Source organism: Chiloscyllium plagiosum, chromosome 1 (genome assembly GCF_004010195.1).
Source record: "Chiloscyllium plagiosum isolate BGI_BamShark_2017 chromosome 1, ASM401019v2, whole genome shotgun sequence".
In the NCBI taxonomy this organism is placed as follows: domain Eukaryota; kingdom Metazoa; phylum Chordata; class Chondrichthyes; order Orectolobiformes; family Hemiscylliidae; genus Chiloscyllium; species Chiloscyllium plagiosum.
The window spans coordinates 46,540,664-46,561,979 of NC_057710.1; the positions used below are offsets into that span (position 1 = coordinate 46,540,664).

At 40.4% G+C, this 21,316-nt stretch overlaps 1 protein-coding gene across 2 annotated transcripts in view; it reads right to left on the reverse strand.

Annotated features, from left to right (window-relative positions):
- The window catches only part of dnai1.2 (dynein, axonemal, intermediate chain 1, paralog 2), a 298,205-nt gene that overhangs the window by 89,811 nt on the left and 187,078 nt on the right, over positions 1 to 21,316 (reverse strand). For both annotated transcript variants that reach the window (XM_043683992.1, XM_043684070.1), the window contains exon 18: positions 18,208 to 18,307. In XM_043683992.1, the coding sequence (XP_043539927.1) occupies positions 18,208 to 18,307 (100 nt within the window). The remainder of the gene's footprint in view (positions 1 to 18,207; positions 18,308 to 21,316) is intronic.

Here is a 21,316-nt window from a genome sequence, read left to right on the forward strand (position 1 = left end):
GCTGCCTGACCTGCTGTGCTGTTCCAGCAATAAAGTTTCAGCTTTGATCTCCAGCATCTGCAGACCTCACTTTCTCCCCTTTCTATAACTGCCACCATCACATACTGTAGCTGTTGCAAATTCCTCATCGCTTCTATTTGTCTCTCCAACCGATCCACTCGATCTGATAAGATTTGCATCCAACAGCATTTATGGCAGATATAATCCGCAATAACCCTTAAACTGTCTTTCCCACATCTGACAAGAAGTACATATCACTGCAAAGGCCATTTTTGCTCCTTCACAATCTACAGACCCAGAAAAGAACATCGTCTTATTCCTCTACAAACACTGCTCCAGGTTAAATTAATAGCTATGGCTTATATTTTAAGTTTAATCAAGAGACTTATCTCCAAAAACATATAATCAAGAAAGAATCCACTGTACCCACTACTGCAGACTTTCTATTGGGCAGACTTAAAACAACAATTAACTTATCTGATTCTGTGCTGTGAACTTCACCCAACAGTTCCTCCAAGATTAGTTGTGAATGTCACTGTTTGTTAATATTCCCAGATGCACTCCGATCTCCAGCGATACACGAATTCAAACAGCAAAGGTGGTAACTGTGCAGGTTTTCTCTCTCTCTCTCTCTCTCTCCTGCACTGTCCTCACCATGTGCTTCCTTTGTCTGCTCTTCTCTCTTTTAAACTGTTGTTGTTTTGACTTTTTTTTTCCAAAGTTCCAAAACAATGCAACAGCATATAAATCAGTAATTGCTGCTCCTGGAATTCGAGGAAATCATCTCCAACAACTGAAATACCTCAAAAAAAGGAGCAGCTCTTACAGCCAGAAATTTTTCCAGTCCTCCATCTTGGATTACCATTAACCTTGATGTCAAAGTTCACTTTCAGCAACACGTTCAGGGTACACACTAACAAACTTTCTTCAAAATGTTTCTATCTATTGGAATAATCCTGTGCTTCGATAGAATCTTCCTGTCTTTAATCCTTACAACTCAGATGTCATATTAAATTAAAGTTATCATGCAAGTTTATTTCAGTAAAGCTGGATGTTAATACCTATAATGTTCCAGCAATCGGAGGCCTACCATCTGATTAGAGGGCTGGTAGAAACCTGGCGTTGCTTAACTCTGGGAGGCACATTGGCATTCCTTTGCAAGCAGGTACTTAACAGCATCAGGCCTCCATCGTATTGTGTCTTGAGCAGAATGATAATCCTAACCTTCCCATCTCTAATTGGCAGCTCTCCTTTCCGAGCAAAGCCCCTGAAACTGATTGCTGCTTCTGCAAATACTCTGAGGCCATTGTAGGTATTATCACAGGATCCCTGGAGACAGATGAGTGTAGTATGATGTGGCTTACGGGGAAGAGGTCGCCAGCAAAGCAGGGTGTGCTTTTACGCTTCCAGTAGGAATGGATTTGACTAGCGAGACCAGCATTTATTGCCCGTTCCTGATTACCTCGTGAGAAAGTGGTGATGAACTGCCTTCTGGAACAACAGCAATCCATCTGGTTTTGGTGCAGTTAGAAAGGGAATTCTGGGATTTTCATCCAGCCAAAATGAAGGAATTACTTGGTGTGTGATTTGTGAGATATATTCAGGTTTGGTCCCATCTGTTTACTTCTATAATTGTTAGAGGTCATGGGTATGTAAGGTCCTCCTGAAGGATCTTTGGTGAGTTGCCTCAGTATATTTTGTATATAGTACACACGGCTGTCACTGTGCATCAATGGTAGGAGTGGGTGAATGTTTAAGTTGGTGAATGTGGTGCTGTTGCTGACTGCATTGCCCTCGATGGTGTTGAACTTTCATCTTGGCAAGTGCAAAATATTTGATTATATTCCTGAGATGTGCCTTGTAGATAGTGGACAGGGTCAAATCAGGAGTTGGGCTACTGATCTCGAATTCCTAGCCTCTGACTCATTTTTTAATATAATTGAAGTCAGCAGCTTCTAAGGTCAATCCACTTCTTACAGATCCCTTTAATCTATTTTCAACAGTAATATTTGAACAGGTTCACAGATCCAGGGCCCCTCCATCATTCCAGAACTATTATCAATTTCAAAGTCTGAATGTTCCACATACTGTCTTTCAGAGGGTTTACATGTCTTCAGAGAATCTGGCAATCTGCTACAGATGAGTGACTGATTTAAATACAACAAAAGAATTTAAAACAGGACATTTTATTGGACTTTCTGTTTACAATACTTTCTTGTATTCTATCATTACAATCCTGGCATTTTAAATAATGCTTTCTTCCCCAAGCATCCAATGAAAGGCTAAGCAATACCCCATTTTCAGTAGATGGAATACTGGATATAACATACAGCTCATGATAGGCTACACCTTGGAGTTGAGGCCGAGACTCCTGCAGAAATTCTCAAGGTGTAATTCGAGATTAGTCTTCTGGTAACAAACTTTTCAACAAAGGCCATTGGCTGTGATTGTTGTTGATGAAATAAGTGGCTTTCCTAGACCTTCATCCTATCCTGGAGAAACTTCTTAGAGACAGTTTTTAAAAAAATATTCAATTGTGGGGCATTGCTGGCAGCCAGCATTTATTGCCCATCCCTTGCTGCCCTTGAACTGAGTGGCTTACGAGGCCATTTCAGAGGGCAGTTGAGAGCCAATCACATTGCTGTGGCTCTGGAGTCACATGTCGGCCAGACCAGGTAAGAATGGCAGGTTTCTTTCCATGAAGGACATTGGTGAATCACACAGGTTTTTCTGACAATCAACAATGGAATCATGGTCATCAGTAGACTCTTAACATCTTTTTAAATTAAATTCAAATTCCACCATCTGCCATGGCAGGCTTCGAATCCAGAACATGAACTAAGACTCTGGATTAACAGTCAAGTGATAATACCATTAGGCCATTGCATTTACTTGCATTTGGAAAAGAGGACTTATTACGGATAGTCGGCATGACTTTGTGGGCGGGAAGTCTTGTCTCTTAAATTTGAGTTTTTTGAGGAAGGTTTGAAGATGATTGAGAGTAGAGTAGTTGATGTTGCCTACATGGACTTTACTAAAGCATTTGACAAGGTCCCTCACGGTAGACTGGTCCAGAAGATTAATTCACATGGGAGCTAGGGTGAATTGGTAAGTTGGATACGAAATCGGCTTGGTCATAGAAGACAAAGTGTAGTTGTACAGGAGTGCTTTTCTCACTGGAGACCTGTGAGGTTCAGTGCTGAGACTTCTATTGTTTTGTAATATCTATAAATTTATTTGGATGAAAATGTAGGTGATTTGATTAGTAAGTGTCACAGCATGATATAGATCAGTTGGAAAGTAGGGTAGTGAACTTGCAGATGGCATTTAATCTGGAAAAGTGAAGTCAAATGCAAGAAGAAAGTATGGTAAATGGCAGGACCCTTAGGAGCACTGATACATGGAGGGATCTTGGGATGCAAACCTCGAGCATAGAAATTGGTGACACAATGAATAAGATGGTAGAGAAGGTATATAGAATGTTTGCTTTCATCGATCAGGGCACTGAGTATAAAGGTTGGCAAGTCATGCTGCAGTTGTATAAAACTTTAGTTCAGCTTCATTTGAAGTTTTGTGTGCAGTTTTGGTTGCCACATTACAGGAAAGATGTGGCGACTTTGGAGAGTGTGCAAAAGATGTTTATCGAGATGTTGGCTGGATTGGACTATATTAGCTTTTAGGTGAGGGTGGATAAGTGTTTTTACTGTAGGAGATTGAGATATGACCTGATAGAAGTATAGAAAATCATGACAGGCATTGATAGGGTGGATAGTCAGAGTCTTTTTCCCAGGGTGGAAATGTCAAATACTAGGAACAGAGGTTTAAGGTGAGATGTACGAGGCAAGATGTTTTTGCGGAGTGGTAGGTGCCTGGAAGACATTGCCAGGGGAGGTGGTAAGAGCAGATATAGTAGCAATGTTTGAGAGGCATTTAGACAGACATATGAAGAGGCAGGGACTAAGGGAATACGGACCATGTGCAGATGGGATTAGTTTAGAATGGCATCATGGTTGGCACAGACATGGTAGGCCAAAGGGACTGTTCCTATGCTGTGCTGTACTGTCCTATATCCTATGTGCTAAACACAAGAATCTGCATTTTAAATGGTGAATTCTAAATAATTAATTCAGGACAATTCATCTTGTGGTGAGGTCTAAACTGCATATAATTCTTTGTTTTATTAAATTAATTATAATTTCCACGACAAATCAATACAAGTAAAATAGCCTCATAAAATTCCGTCACATTTTCTGTTAGATATTAAATTAGAGGACACTTGAACATTCATCTGGCTGGGCTCCTGTCAGAGCTGACAGAGCAGATCCTTTTAAAGACAGCAGATGCACAAAGATTGAAGCATGAGATAATAGGACCAACAGCAAGAGATATTCTGTGCCATGGACGCGGGCCTCAAATACAGGAGTGGTCCTGGAAAATGCAAGATGGTTGGTCACCCTGTAGCATCCTTACTATGGGACTTGTTGTGTCAGGGCTTTGGGATTCTGAAACAATTTTATGATATGTCATGAGGCTGTACATTGTGCATAAATGACCGAGTGAACGACACAAGGACACACTTTATAATAGTACATTACATTGTCCAATAAAGTACTGTCCTTGCTCAGGTTCAAAATAATAATTGATTTTCCTTCCATGCCATTCAACACCAAGATCACTTTATAAAACTTACTTCAATATAGCAAACTATTTCCGACTAGCTCCATAAATTCTCCAATTGACTGCCCCTCCTTTAACTCACCTTTCTACAGATATCTTATATTTAACATGCATAGTTTCCTCTCAGTTTCACATATGTTGCACTGTTGCGTCACACTTGAATCTCACATCTTATACACACTCTCAGATATTCTACCATGACAGGCACATTATCCAAATGTATTGCATCATACTTACTGGCACAGTTCCCTTGCTGCTTACTGAACAAGATGTGACATAAGCCAACTTGTGAGCACCAGCCATATGTACACAACATTACCCCGGCAAGGCGACTATATTCAACATCATCAAAGCAGTCAAGACTAAGGCCATGCATCATGATGAGCTGACACCAATTAAGCTTATGGTATAATTCTGCTTAATTCTTCTCATTTAGACTTTCTTCCCACTTCACCTCATCCCACAGGGCAAACCTTTATTCCTCGCTGATGTGGCATGAATAAAGTCAAGAACTTTTGAAACATTCAGAGAGAATGAATTGCCTTCTTTCCATCTATTTGCATCTCATTAATTATACTTATTTGTCACTTTCAATTCTCTTTGCCTCCCCAAGAAACTAGAAGGTACAAATTTCTGACATGCAAATCAGAATGGGTAGCTGTAGCTGCAGATTGCTGATTTCTTATCATGGTCATCATCCAATGTGTCTTCAGCACAAGCTCCTGTGTGCTCCATGGTCATCATACTCCTCAACCCTTCATCCACATATATTGCCATTGGCAAACCACCATTCTCACCGCATCATGCCAGCTCTCAGACCAATTAATTTCAATCCTTTAACACACTACTTTGGAGCTCAGGGACACTTTACAACTTGTATGCTTTTGCCAGGTCACTTCCTGCACAGGGCACTTACCTTATTCATCTGCACAGGATGCCTATATGGTACTTTGCCTTCTTTCTTTCACTCAACCTGTACTTGTCTGGAGGCTACCAACTTCTGTCTACTTCACATTGCTTTCTTAGTGAACATTCATTAACTTCAGAACTCACGTATTGGCTCACAGCCCCTAATGTGCCTCTCACTCTTGATAGTACCCAGGATCTTCAGTGATCAATTACAGGCTTTAAGTCTCTGTGACATAAAGAGGGTGATGCTGGTATCTTCTCATAGTGTGGAGTGGATTTGTTGCTATGCAACACTGTGCTACAGTTTGTAGTGTTCGACACCTGCTTAAGTGGTTTGACACCTGCATGAGTATCAACCAAAATGGCCATGCGTGAAAGTCATAAGGAAGCAGTCCTTAGTGGAGTCAAAAGGAACTACAATCAGTCAGGGGTTGTCCAATTGCAGTCCAGGGGAATGACCTCATATGGTCAGACATTTGGCTCCTACCAGAGTCTTGCATTCATGTTCTTGTAGTTTGGGTACTGGACCACGATTTGTTTTGTAGATCAAGAAATACCGGTCCGGAATTGGAGGTGGATCAGTTGGGTGGAGACATCGGTTTCAGAGCTGATCCATATTTAGTTGAGGTTCTCTTTTTAAGTAATTCTGGTAGAGATTGCACAGTCAGTCCGGAAAGGGGATGGCCAGGGGCCTTGCCAGTCTGTGGGGTCCTGGAAAAGCAGGCAAATCATGTTTGCAGATGGACTTCATTGTGCTGGTGGGTTGTTGAGGGAATGACAGGGAACAAGTTTTGATAAAAGAATGGAACCTTCAGGCAGGGCTTCCCTAGATCAGAATCACGCTGGCCTCTACAATGAAGGGTGTAGGACTATGAAGCTCATGGAAATTTCCAAAATCTTGTCCTCTCCTTTACACTGGTAAGACCGAATAGAGACTAGTTGACCGTTTTATAGAATATCTCTGCTCTGTCCATAAGAAGGAAACCAACCTTCTGTTCCTATTTCAGCATAGGCAGTACTTTACTTTTGTTTTAATGGTTAGAAATTAATGGTCAAAAACTTGAAAATCATGACCTTGCTGAATTGTTTACAGTGCTATGTTTAACACATTACTATTGAATAAGGGAGGTACATACAAAACCAACATAAGTTGCTCTCTTTATTTGTCTATACGTATAAATGCAATTCCGATTTCTAAAAACCTTTTTGAATCAGCAGTAGACTTGTAGTAATTCATCACTATAATTCCCTTACCCTGATTAAATAATTTAGTGCTTGGATCCAGACATTTGTTTCAAGGCTACGTTGATCATACAACTGCTGAAAGTGATTTCAATAATTTTAATGACAAGACACTATACAAAAAAAACTTTCAAAATGTCTTAATGTATTTTGTAATTTCTCAGCAAATATTGAATTATTAAGAAGTTGCTACGGACCAAGCAAGGGAGGCTTAGAACAAGAAAAAGACAATTAATTGAATTCTGTGCCTACTACAGATCATATAAAACCTGCTACTATCACTGGGTTCAATCAATTTATTTCTTCTCCTGAGAAAAGGCTTGGAAAGATTTCTTCTTGCCTCAAAAATAAATTAAGAATAATTGTACATTATCTAACTAAGCATGCATCTTTATTCTTGACTAACTATAACCCTTTCTGCAGTGCTTTTCTAATTCGAAGAATTTTGAATATACGAATTAAACTATGGAAGAGCAGTTAATGAGTCTGTGTTCCTGAACCTTGTAGAAAAGGAATAATCAGTACACCATGTTAATATTCAATATACTCCTGCTCAATTATTGCCCTTCAATTTTAGTGCACTGTGAACTCTAATTTTGTGAAATCTCCAGCATCAGAAAGATGAACATCAAACGGGAACAGTCGTACGGGGGTCCATGATTATATGCAGTTTTAGTGACTGTCATTGGCCTTGGAGCTTTAGGGAGGCAACCTTGTAAGTATTTGTGGACAGAGGGCCCATTGATTATGTGCTGCCCAAATGCAACTTCACCTTGCTCAGATTTAGTTTGCATGGGTTTTGGTATGGCAGACTGGTTGGAGGTGGGCCAGGCACCCAGATTGTCCTGAAATGAGACTTCTGGTAGTCCTACATGTAGTTTCTCCTCCAGCTGGATATCTCCTGTTAGCATCCTGTCTTCTTGAGGGGAAGTGGCCCCTAGAGTGAGATCAAGATCTCTAACCTTACTGTTTCCTTGCTGTTGGAGCAGAGTATAAATGATTGTAATGATGGAGTTCGGATCTATGTATATTATCTGGCACGTACTGAGTGTGCAGGAGTTGCCTCTTTGCGGCCATTTCTGTTCCTTAGGCAGCCAAACACTCGCACACTGGAGCTACATGATATATACAGCACTGGTAGAATTCTCCAAAATTTCCTGATTACCTTCAACAAACAATTATGCCACCCCCATGTCAGCTTGTACATTTAAATAAAATTCTTAATGGCTGATATCATTGGGTCTTATCCTTTCAAGGCTATGTAAGTGCCAGTCTCTGGCAGTCCTCTGAGCGGCAGGCTGAGTATTTTTTCTTCAACCAGTTGCAGAGATGTGGCAATGCTCACTGGAATATGTTTGCACTGTAGTCTAGCTTAAGCACCCACTGAGATGGACTATCAATGTTATATCATGATTATCAGGGACTATGGTTAGTCAGGATGCTGCCACACAATTAAGACGTTTGTCCGATTCCAAGCTAGGGTGTTGGCCATAGACAATCAATCTTTTGGTCATTCCAGTGTCCGGAGGCAAGTGCTTGCATTCTTGGTGTTAGGACCCCCATGCAGGTGAAGTATAACAAGGACCATAGGTGGGTCTGTTGGGGTGCTGTGCAGACATCAGTTTGGGTGTGGCCAATTTTTCCTCCATTAAGACATTAAAGGAGGAATTGAGTATGATGAATTGGATGGAAGAGCTATTAATGGTGATACATGAGCAGGAGTTGTGTGTCCCCAGTGAGTGAGCAGGAAGTGGAGAGGACAAGATCGGTTAACAATTTGGAAGATCAGGTAGCTAAGAGACACTGAATGGACATGATGCATGTAATAGTGAGATTTGCAGTTTATGAATTTGGTGAGATATATGCTCAGTGGCAGAGGCAGAGTGAGAGGTGGCTCTGTCAGTGTGAGGTAATGGAGAAAATGGTGTTTCCTGCCCTTGTAGTGCACAAAACATCATTGTGCTTTTTCTTGTACATCTGGGCATCCTCCTCCACAGCACTAATGTGGGCTGCCCTATGGATAAGCACAGCAAGTCAGGTAGCATCCGAGGATTAGGAGAATCGACATTTCAGGTATAAGCTCTTCATCAGGAAATGTCACTTCCCCTGCTCCTCAGATGCTGCCAGATCTGCTGTGCTTTCCCAGCAACTCACTCTCGATTCTGATCTCCAGCATCTGCAGTCCTCACTTTCTCCTCCCTGCTTTATGGTTAAGGCTAACTGGGTCTGATGGCATTTCCTCCTGCACCAATCAGATGGCCAAAGGATGGGGCCTCCAGTCCGCCACCCCATCTGTCAGCAACTCTGCGTCCCTGTTCACGAACTGGGGTATAAATTTTACTTTTTGTGTCACAATGGTCCAGCACGAGCATGCTGGGAAGCAGTTTCTAGCTTACAGGGTGTATAGGGCAGCTGGGTTTTAAACATGGTATCAGCTGCGTAAATGTTGCAAGTTCTTGGCAGTGGCGAAAATTTTGATGTTTCGTCCTGAGATTTTGAGAAGGGTGCAAAACAGCTGTGTTGCATAATTAATGAGGTGAAGAGCAGAAGATTACATGATAAAAGTCTCTGTGAGCCTTGCAGACCAGGTGCCATGAATCTCACTCAACAAAACATTTTAATTGCAAATGGGAACATTCTGTTTCCGAAGGAAAAACATTTTCACTGTGTGTGGTTGGGACCTGGAGTGTATTGTTTTCAGTTTGATCGAGGCAGGTTAAATTGAGGGATTTAAGACGGAATTTGATTTATGATTTGATAAAGAAAATGCACAGAATTGGGAAGAAGAACAGGAAGTAGAACTATAGGTAAATTACTTAAACAGACAAAAAAAAATTGCTGGAGAAACTCAGCAGGTCTAGCAGCATCTGTGGAGAGAAACAGTTTACAGTTTGAGTTCAGTGACCCTTCTTCTGACAAAACGTAAACTTTGCGTCTCTCTCTGGATGCTGCCAGACCTGCTGAGTTTCTCCAGCAATTCCTGGTTTTTGTTTGTTTAGATCTTCAGCATCCACAGCTTTGTTTTATTTCACGTAAATTGCTTCTTCAGTGAGGATGATACACATGCTGGATGAAAAGGCCTTGTTCAGTGCTGTAGCATTTTAGTGATTCTGTGATTTCTTCCGAGCTCAGAAAGTGGTTAATGTTCACTCCAATTTTAATCCTCATCTCTAGCTCCATTCCACAGATGGCAAATTCCATATTCTCAGCAGAATGATAATCTTAATCCTAGTCATACTTGCTTTTTATCTATCAAAATAATTAACCAACACAACATAACTGGATTTTATTCTGCATAGTTATTATGTTGTAAGAGAAGACTCTTTAATCTTTTGGAATTTAATCATCTCCCAACCCTATCCTTATAACTCTGAAATGGAGTCTTAATTTGCTTTTCATCATTTCTCTATGTAGAACTGAATTAACCCTGCATTACTTTTAGCTTAGAGACTATTCCAAATATCATTACACTGTAGAAAAACATGCATATCTTTATTTTAGACTTACTCTAAGCTTTACAAAATTACAAGGCATTATGAAGTATTTGTAGCTCTGAAGTAGACCATTCAGTTTTCCAAGTCCATGACAATATTTATGCATTACCTTCCCATGCCTCAATGTGTAATCTCATAAAAACATTGTACCTTGTTAATAATATATTAAAGTCATCTGGTGTTGTATAAACAGTTAAAACGAAGTAAAATGTGTTGTCTCTAAGTTATGTTCAAAAGATAGGTACAGAAAAGTACATATAGGCTTTTAGCTCCATACTAATATATTCAAAAAGGTAGAAAGTTGTTTTAAGCTGCCAACAGGTACACCTGAATATTGCTCAGCCTAAGACTGGGTGAGCTATGTTGCCATATTTTGGGTTATGGGTTATGTATCCTGAAATCGGTCTATTTTGCCCCCATTTTCCAACTATATTCAAGGTTGCAATAAATCTTTGAAGATTTATGAATAACATTATAAACTATTTCTGTGCCACTCTCAAAGTTTTTTGATCTGCAGCAATTTGTTAACAGCATGTCTAAAGTGCTCAGAAGTTTATCTCTTTGCTTTAAATGCCAACTTGCAGATAGCAGACTGAAAGCAAAGTGCCTCTAGATAGGTTAAGAGTTCTGGTTTCAGCTTTAAGACTTCTGGTTTAAACTTCGCAGGCTTCTTGAAGGCTAACAGTGCCTTCTTATTTGTTTCTATGACCTGTAGACTTGAAGTATTGTATGAACTTCAATCTCGCATCCACTCAGGCATATTGTACCACAGCCTCTACAGAAGGATGACCTTGAGCAAGTCTTCTGAAGCATGGTCTTAAGAAACCTCATAGCATCTTCCTTAAGTGAGGCAATCATGGGCAAATTCCAGGCCCCCATCATTGATGAGAAATCTTCTGCTTCCAAAAGTGCTCCTTCTTTTGGAATACCAGCAGCAGCCTTTCATAAAGGTACTATTTTGCCAGTTTGATCTTGTGAACAATACTCCATACCTAATATTTTGCCAAATATTGTTTCTAACATCCTTCTTGGAAAGACCATTAAAATTAATTTCACGATTGTACTCAACTGATTGTGCCAACCACTTGCTCACTGCAAAGCCTATTATGTGATTACAGTAGTCTTCAGCACTCTTTCCATGTCATTGCTTCACAAATAAAGCCTGTTTCAGCTAATCTGGTGTCTTGTAGAACAGCAATGATGACACCAATTTTGTGTGACTCTCAGTCAGTCCCTCCATCTTTCTGCACACTTGCTATGGAGTACATTTTTTTGAACATGTCAGAGCACATGGTCCTTGCATTTCAGATTACAAACGGAAAGTTTATCCTTTTGTTTGCTGGATAGACAAGGCACTGTTTTAGGAGGTGCAGACTTGCATGCCTAGTACCTGTATACCCCTCCCCACAGGAAATCTATGTTTTGGTTTCAGAGACATCAAATGCCTATTTGACTCCATTCTAGATTTTGTCCAGTTGTTGTTAATATTGGGATACCAAGCATGGCTCAGATCACCATAAATGTAAATGTGATTTTCTCCTCCAGAAATGCTATTCCCTAGCCTCTCTCCCACCAATGAAATTCAATCTAGCCAGTAATTCCCTTAACTAGAGTCCCCATATCAGCGAGTTAAGTTACTCCCCCTCAAGACTAAACCATATCACTAAGCTTGTTTTAGAACAAGGGTGCAACATTTGCAGTTCTTTCATCTCTTATGTAACTCCATCAGCAGGATTAGAAGATTATGGTGTGGACCTCTACAATTTCCACCTTTACTTCCCTCAGTCCCCTTGGATGCATCCTATCTGGTCCTTGTGACATACAAACTTTAACCACAGACAGCCTTTAATATCTCCTCGTTGTTCACTACTAGTCCATTCAGTTTCTTAACTATTTTCTTTCATTGTGACGTCGTAAGTATCCTCATTTGCTTCAAAGATAGGACTGAGTAGAAACCAAAAATGGGTTGCCCTTCTCTTCATACATTTTTTACAATCCATTTGTTTATAGAAGACTATTTTGGGATCATTTCTTATTTTAGATGTGAACATTATTTAATATCTTTGCTTTTATTTTCTGTTACATTCCCTCTGAATTTTCTACATTCTCATTTTTATTATCAACATGACCTCTGTCGGACGCACCCTTCTTCTACTTCACCTTAATCTTTATCTCTTATCTTCCAGGCAGATTTAATTTTGAATCTCTACCTTTCTCTCTCACGGGATTGTATTTCAACGATTCTCTCTTTAAGGAAAGTTAATTATTCTGTTAGTTTTGCCCTTTACAGTTCTGTCAGAGGTTTACAGCACAGAAAAAGGCCCTTTTGCCCACTAAGTTTGTGCTGGTTAAAAACAAGCGCCTAACTCTTCTAATCCCATTTTCCATCTCTTGGCCTGTGCTTTAGCATTTACAAGTGCACATCTAAATACTTAACTGTTACGAAGGTTTACAACCCTTGCAGACAATGAATTCAAGATTCCAACGAGGCAAATTCATTTTTCCTCCTTTCCCCTCAAAACCTCCTTCCCCCTTATGTTAAATCTATGTTCCCTAAACATTGATCTCTTCACAAAGGGGAAAAAATTCTTCCTGTCCCCCACACTTTTCTACAACTCCATCTTTTCACCCCTCAATTTCCTCTGCTCCAAGGAAAACAATCCAAGTTTATCCAGTCCCTCTCTCAAAACTAAAACTGTCCACCCCAGATAACATCCTCATAAATCTTCTCTGCCATCTCTCAAGTGCAATCATGTCTCTCCTATAATATGGATTCCAGAACTGCATGCAATTCTCTAACTGTGTCCTAACCATCATTTTATACATGTTCAGCATAAGCTCCCTTCTATTCAACTCCATGTCTCAGCTAATAAAGGTGAATACCCCATATGCTTTAAGAGGGATTGAGTTTAAAAATAGGGAGATTATTCTGCAGCTGTATGAGTGCTAGTGAGGCCACACCTGGGGTATTATGTACAGTTTTGGTCTCCTTACCTGAGAAAGTATTGGAGCGGGGGAGCAAAGGAGGTTCACTAGGTTGATTTTGGAGTTGAGAGGGTTGGCTTGTGAGGACAGACTGAGTAGACTGGAATTATACTCATTGGAATATAGAATAATGAGGGGAGATCTTATTAAAATATGTAAAATTATTAAGGGAATAGATAAGATAGAAGCAGGGATGTTGTTTCACTGGTAGGTGAAACTAGAACTGGGGAGCACAGGCATAAGGGGAACAGATTTAGTACTGTGTTGAGGAGGAATATCTTCACTCAAAAGGTTGTGAATGCGGAATTCCCTGCCCACGTTGAGGCCACCTCATTTTCAAGCCAAAGATAAATAGGTATTTGAACAGTAAATGAATTAAGTGTTATGGTAAGAGGGTGGGTAAATGGAGCTGAGTCCACAAAAAGATCAGCCATGATCTTTTTGAATGGCGGAGCAGGCTAGAGAGACCAGATGGCCTGCTCCTATTTCTTACGTTCTTGTGTTCTTAACCACTTTATCTGCCTGTCCTTGCTACCTTACTGTACCGGTGGACAGACACATGAACATCCTTCTGATTCTCAATACTTTCCAGGGCCTTACCATCCATCATATATTCCCTTCCTTGTTTGTCCTTCTCAAGTGCAGCACCTCACACTTATCTGGATTGACTTCTATTTGCCACCGATCAGCCCATCTGACTGGCCTGTCTATATCTTCCTGTAATCTAAGGCTATCCTCCTCACTATATACTATCCAATTATCATATCATCTGAAACTTACAAATCAACCCTCCTATACTCAAGTCTAAATTATATGAACCAAAACCAACAAGGGCCCAAACACTTATCTCTGAGAACATAGGCTTCAGTCACAAAAATACCCTTTGACCATCACCATCACCGACTGCTTCCTGCCACTCAGCCCAATTCTGATTCCAAATTGCCAAATTTCCTTGGATCCCATTGGCTCTTATCTTACCTAAAGTTACCTCTTCAAAAGATTCAATCAGGTTGGTCAGACATGACCTCCCCTTAACAAAAACGTGCTAATTATTCTTGATTAATTTTCTATCAAGAATGTCTCATCCCAATAAAATTGAGTCTACTGCAACTAATTAGTTTTTGCTCAAGATTTCTCCTGACCATTTTCAATAAATAACTGCTATTTAAAAAACTGATCAGCTTCTACTAAATTATTCTGTACTATCAGTTAATCCAGTTGAATTATCACAGTTGCCAGAACCAGATCCACCAATGCCTTTCTCATTGGATTGGAAAGATGCTAATCAATAAAATTCTCCTGAATGAAGCACCACATCACAGAAATGTTTTGAAGAAGAAAGAGGCCATTTGGCCGATTGGAGTGAATCATCAAAGGTGAGGGAAAGGTAGGGGGAGGGGGTGAGGGCTAAATCAAAATAGAGCCTCAGTCCTCAGATATTTTTCATCAATCTGCTCAGATGTGTCTTGACACACCTCTGGAGCAGGTGGGTCTTGAACCAGGCTTTCTGACGCAGAGGTAGAGACCACTGCACCACAAGAGTTCTCCTACTCAGTCTTAATATTTTTTGATCGACCTGTCCGCAACTGTCATTCAACACCTCCCAAGCAGGTTTGACTTGAATCCAGGACTTCTGGCTCAAAGGTAGGGTCACTATCACCAGGGTCAATATCATCATTCCTGAAACATCGATTTTCCTGCTCCTCGGATGCTGCCTGACTGCTGTGCTTTTCCAGCACAACTCTAATCTTGACTCTGATCTCCAGCATTTGCAAACCCACTTCTCACTATCACTGTGGTACAGTGCTACATAGCTCTCTGATACTCAGTTCAAATTCTTTCTTTATATCTAGAAAGGCATCAAGGGTATTGGTGGACACTGTGTACTCCCTCTCCAAGGACACCCAGGCATGAACGTAGCCACAGAACCTACTCAGTCTAAAACTCCTTTTGCACACCAGTCCCTCTCCTCATTCTTTTTTTAACTTTGTTTTAGTCCATGAACTGAGGAGATTCTGAATCACCTGTTAGTCATACAGTCACAGAGATATACAGCATGGAAACAGTCCTTCGGTTCAACTTGTCCCTGCCAACCAGATATTCAATATAAGTCTTGTCCCATTTGTCAGCATTTGGCCCATATCCCTCTAAACCATTCCTCTTCATATACCCACTCAGATGCTTTTTAAATGTTGTATTTGTACCAGCCTCCACCAGTTCCTCTGGCAGCTCATTCCATACATGCACCATCCTCTGCATGATAAAGTTGCCCCTTAGGTCCCTTTTAAATCTTTCCCTCTCACCTTAAACCCATGCCCTCTCATTTTGGACTCAACCACCCTGGGGAAATGATCTTGTCTACTCACCCTGTCCATGCCCCTCATGATTTTATAAATCTCTATAAGGTCACCATTCAGGCTCCGACAATCCACGGAAAATAGTCGCAGTCTATTCAGCTTCTCCCTAGAGCTCAAACCCTCCAACCCTGGCAACATCCTCGTAAACCTTTTCTGAATCCTTTCAAATTTCACAACATCCTTCCTGTAGGAGGGTGACCAGAATTGCATGCAATACTCCAAAAGTGGCCAAACTAATGTCCTGTACATCTGCAACATAGCCTCCCACCTCTTATACTTAATGCACCTGAGGATCTAAAATCTGGATTTAGGCTGTTGTCAGGAGCAACAAATCTATGCTAGCTTTTATTAACCACAAAATGGCTTTTCAATATAAAGTAACATAACAAAATGGCTTCAGGTTAATATTGTGCTAAAATGGTTGGAAGCTGCATTTCTGCTTTGCTGAGCTAGCTGAATTAAAATATAAAGCAGACAATGAAGTCTTCATAATATGAATCATAAGACATTAACTGACTATTCTGACTAACCTTGAACCACAAGTATGAGACGATAATGCGCGTAAGACAATACTGTTTCCCAAGAAATATCATTGAATTAACCTGCTGTCCATAATGTCACCTTATTACATTTCATTGGCTTTCCCTTGTAATTAAGGTTGTACTGTCTCTTAAGAAACATATAAAATTGCTTATTGTTCAAATTCAATTGCACAATTTCTCCAAGGAACACAATAGCTTTTAATCTCTGTATTGCTGGTCAAATCTGCGCCCGGCCAATATGATTAAACTATGAAACCTTGCTGAAGCAGACAGTACTACTAGTAATTCTTTTTCCTGGTCTAATCCTACTTCTATTATTTATGTCTCAGTATTCTTGTTAGAAAAAATATCCAAATTCTGGTAGTTAAGGGAAGAGAAAACAGTGAAAGTGAAAATTATAGTTCTTCAAATCACATAAAACTAGCATCTTATGTCATTTAAGTGTAGCTATCTATAAGACTGCATCAAAATGTTGTTCTACTATCCTTGACATGTTTGTGAAAGAAGTAATTTTGTGTTAGTTTGAACTGCATTTCATCAAAGCAGATGAGGTTTTAGGCTTGATCCCCACCCAACTTTAACCAGAACTTGAGAGACTGATGATATTTTGTTTTATATATTACATGATCCAATCATTCCTGCCACCCACATATGTGGGCAGTGAAAGACCTGCTGAAGAGCATTTACTGCTGGCAGTTGATGAAACATATAAAGGATTTCTTGCCTCTTAACTTATTTTCATCTCTTTTGTATCATATATCACAAAACAGCATGTAGAATAACATCCCATTGTGTTTAGAATTTCAACCAAATTGTAACACATTACAATGAATCACTGGAATTTTTCTAGCATTCACTATTTTAATTACCATTTTAAATAAATGGGAGACAAACATTTGAAAACCTTTTAAGTTGCTGAAAACTTTTTTGCAGTGTTTTTCAGCTTGATATCGGCCTTTTAGGGAGGTGTTGATAAATCATGTTGTTCCTTTTTCCCAAGTCTCTGATCTCTCCACAATGGGTTAGGGTGATGAACAGATAGTAAGTGAGGATCTTGGGTTGCAGGAAATGAAATACTATCCAGATGCCTTTTAAATATGTTGCCTGAAAGTTGATTCCAGACGATCATGGCAGGGGACAGAACCACCAGACCATCTGCCCATTTAGTTTGGTGTTGTACCCTCACATTAACATGTAATTGGCTAAGAAGAATGCCATCTTTTGAAAAAGAAACACTGGCCCGCTTTTATCCCTAACTCCACATTGATATCAAAAGAACAAGATTTTATCTGAATAGTTTCCAGTCAACTTCAGTCAAAGTTATAAATCTGCCCACCTTTCTCTTAAATCAGAACTCTTTTTCCCTCTGAACTTCTCTCTTTCCCTAGATGTTGTAACATTGATGTTACACCAATTCAGGAATATCCAGACATTGATTAAGAAGCTTCAGTGTACATCATGCCAATAATTACATTCGATACTGAAATTACAGAATTAAATATTTCTGTTCTCCAGCACTGTTTATCCAGTCATCAAATTGGAATAACAACCTGCTTGTATCTTTAAGATAGTAACTATACAAAATTTGAATAATTAATTGAGCCTGGCATGGAAAAAGATCTTTCATAATATAAATAAATGCAAATATCTTTTTCATTACACAGTGTGGTAGAAATATTCAGAAGATCTGGCAGCGTAGGTAGAGAGAAAAGCATGGTTAATATTTTGAGTCCAGTGACCCTTCAGCAGAGCGTTCTGATGAAGTGTCACTGGACTCGAAACATTAGATTAGATTACTTACAGTGTGGAAACAGGCCCTTCGGCTCAACAAGCCCACACCGACCCGCCGAAGCGCACCCACCCAGACCCATTCCCCTACATTTAACTCTGCTTCTCTCTCAACATACGCTGCTAGAACTGCTGAGTTTCTCCAGCATTTTCTGTTTGTTTTAGATTTCCAACATCCACAGTTCTTTGTTTTTATTATTACTATATAATTACCTTTCCATTTGTTGTAACGGCAGCAAACACAGTTGAAGAGTACGGTGACCAAGTAACATCACCGACTGGTGCATTAAGATCAAACGTGAACATTGGGTTCCTGAAGGAAAATACACATCAACCATCATTAAAATAATGTGACTTTATAATAAACTAGTAGTATATTTCTTGGGTTGGCTGGGTCCTTGTAGTAGTCATTCATAGCATTCTTTCTTAGCAGTATCTTTCACTAAGTTTTAAAACTTCATTTCTTCTTTTGTATTCAGACAGATTTTGTGAAATACTATGTAAATACATTTTTGTAAATGGGGTTATTCTTTGTTTAATAGCTTTCTTATACAAAATGATAGTAAATTAGGCAGGAGGTTAAAAAGTAGATCCTTGAGTGTAGTAGTATCTGGATTACTTCACGAGCTAGTGAGAGTAAGAATAGGAGGATAGAGAATAAAGAACAAGGAAAATTACAGCACAGGAACAGGCCCTTCGGCCCTCCAAGCCCGCATCAATCCAGATCCTCTATCTAAACTTGCTGCCTGTTTTTAAAGGATCTGTATCCCTTTGCTCCCTGCCCATGCATGTGCCTTAAATGACATTATCGTTCTCAACCTTATCACCTCCACTGGCAATGCATTCCAGGTACCCACCACCCTCTGTGTGAAGAGCTTTCTGCGCATATCTCCCCTAAGCATCTCCCCTCTCACTTTGAACTTGTGATCCCTAGTAACTGAGTCCTTCACTCTGGGAGAAAGGTTTCTTGCAATCCACCCTGTCTACACCTCTCAAGATTTTGTAGGCCTCAATCAGGTCCCCTCTCAACCTCCGTCTTTCCAATGAAAATAATCCTAATCTACTCAACCTCTCCTCATAGCTAGCAACCTCCATACCAGGCAACATCCGGGTGAACCTCCTCTGCACCCTCTCCAAAGCATCATTTTTTTGGTAATGTGGTGATCAGAATTGCACACAGTATTCCAAATGTGGCTGAACCAAAGTCTTATAGAACTGTAACATAACACCATATGCCTTCTTGACCACTCTACTGATCTGCATTGCCACCTTCAGGGAACAATGGACCGGAACACCCAGTACATCAATTTTCTTCAGGACTTTTCCATTTACTGTTTTGTTCGCTCTTGAATTGGATCTTCCAAAATGCATCACCTCACATTTGTCTAGATTGAACTCCATCTGCCATTTTTCTGCCCACTCTCCAATCTATCTATATTCTGCTGTATTCTCTGACAGTCCCCTTCACTATCTGCTACCCCATCAATCTTACTGTCATCTGAAAACTTGCTAATGAGACAACCTACACCTTCCTCCAAATTATTGATGTGTATCACAGACAACAAATGTCCCAGCACGGATCCCTGTGGAACACCACTACTCACAGGTCTCCATTTTGAGAAGCTCCCTTCCACTACTACTCTCTGTCTTCTGTTGCCCAACCAGTTCATCCACCTATTCACATAGCTAGAAACCCCTGGACCCCATGCAACTTCATCTTCTCCATCAGCCTACCATGGGGAACCTTGCCAAATGCTTTACTAAAGTTCATATATATGACATCTACACCCCTTCCCTCATCAACCAACTTTGTCACCTCTTCAAAGAATTCTATTAAGTTGGTAAGACATGACCTTCCCAGCACAAAACCATGCTTCCTATCACTGATGAGCCCATTTTCTTCCAAATGGGTATATATCCTATCCCTTATTATCTTTTCCAGCAGCTTCCATCCCACTGATGTCAGGCTCACAGGTCTATAATTATCTGGATTATCCCTACTACCTTTCTTAAATAAGGGGACAACATTAGCAATTCTCCAGTCCTCTGGGATGTCCCCATTGTTCAAGGATGCTGATAAGATATCTGTTAAAGCCACAGTCATTTCCTCTCATGCTTCCCTCAATAACCTGCGATAGATCCCATCCGGACCTGGTGACTTGGCCACCTTATTGCCTTTTAGAATACCCAACACTTTCTCCCTCCTTTTGCCAACTTGACCTAGAAGATGAATGCATGGCTGAGCAGCTGGGGCAGGGGAAAATAATTTATATTTTGGTTCATTGGAATAATCTCTTCTAGGGTAGAACTGACTTGTATAAGAAGGATGGATTACATCTGCATTGGAATGAGACGAATATACTAGAAGGGAGATTTGCTAGAGCTAGTAAGGATGTGTGTGTGTGTGTGTGTGTGTGAGAGAGATGGGGTGGGACCGAGGGAGATAATGAGAAAGGGGATCAGTCTTAGACTGGTGCGGTTAGGAAAAGAAGCAAGTCAAACAGTCAGGGCAGGCAGAAACAAAGCAGGGACTGAGGTAGGCCTGACAAATTACACTGCATTTATTTCAACGTAAAAGGCCTCACAGGTAAGGCACATCAACTGAGGGCATAGTTGTAAACGTGGGACAGGGATATAATAGTGATTACGGAGATATAAGTCAGGACTGACAGCTTAATGTTCCAGGGTATAGATGCTATAGGAAGGATAGAATGGGGGTCAAGAGAGGAGGGTGTTTGGCATTTTTGATTAAGAATAACATTACAGCTGTACTTAGAGAGGATATTCCTGGGAGTACGTCCAGGGAAGGTATTTGGGTGGAGCTGAGAAACAAGAAAGGGATATTACCTTATTGGGATTGCACATAGACCCCCCAATAGGCAGTGGCAAATTGAGAAACAAATCTTTAGGGAGATCTCAGTTAACTGTAAGAATAATAGGGTGGTAATGATAGTGGATTTTAACTTTCCAAACATAGACTGGAACTGCCAGAGTGTTAAGGGCTTGGATGGAGAAGAATCTGGTAAGTGTGCACAAGAACATTTTCTGATTCAGTGTGTGGATAGATCTACCAGAGGAGGAGAAAAACTTGACCTATTAGAGTCATAGAGATGTACAGCATGGAAACAGACCCTTCGGTCCAACCCGTCCATGCCGACCAGATATCCTAACTCAATCTAGTCCCACCTGCCAGCATCCAGCCCATATCCCTCCAAACCCTTCCTATTCATATACCCATCCAAACGCCCCTTAAATGTTGCAATTGTACCAGCCTCCACCACTTCCTCTGGCAGCTCATTCCATACACCCACCACCCTCTGCG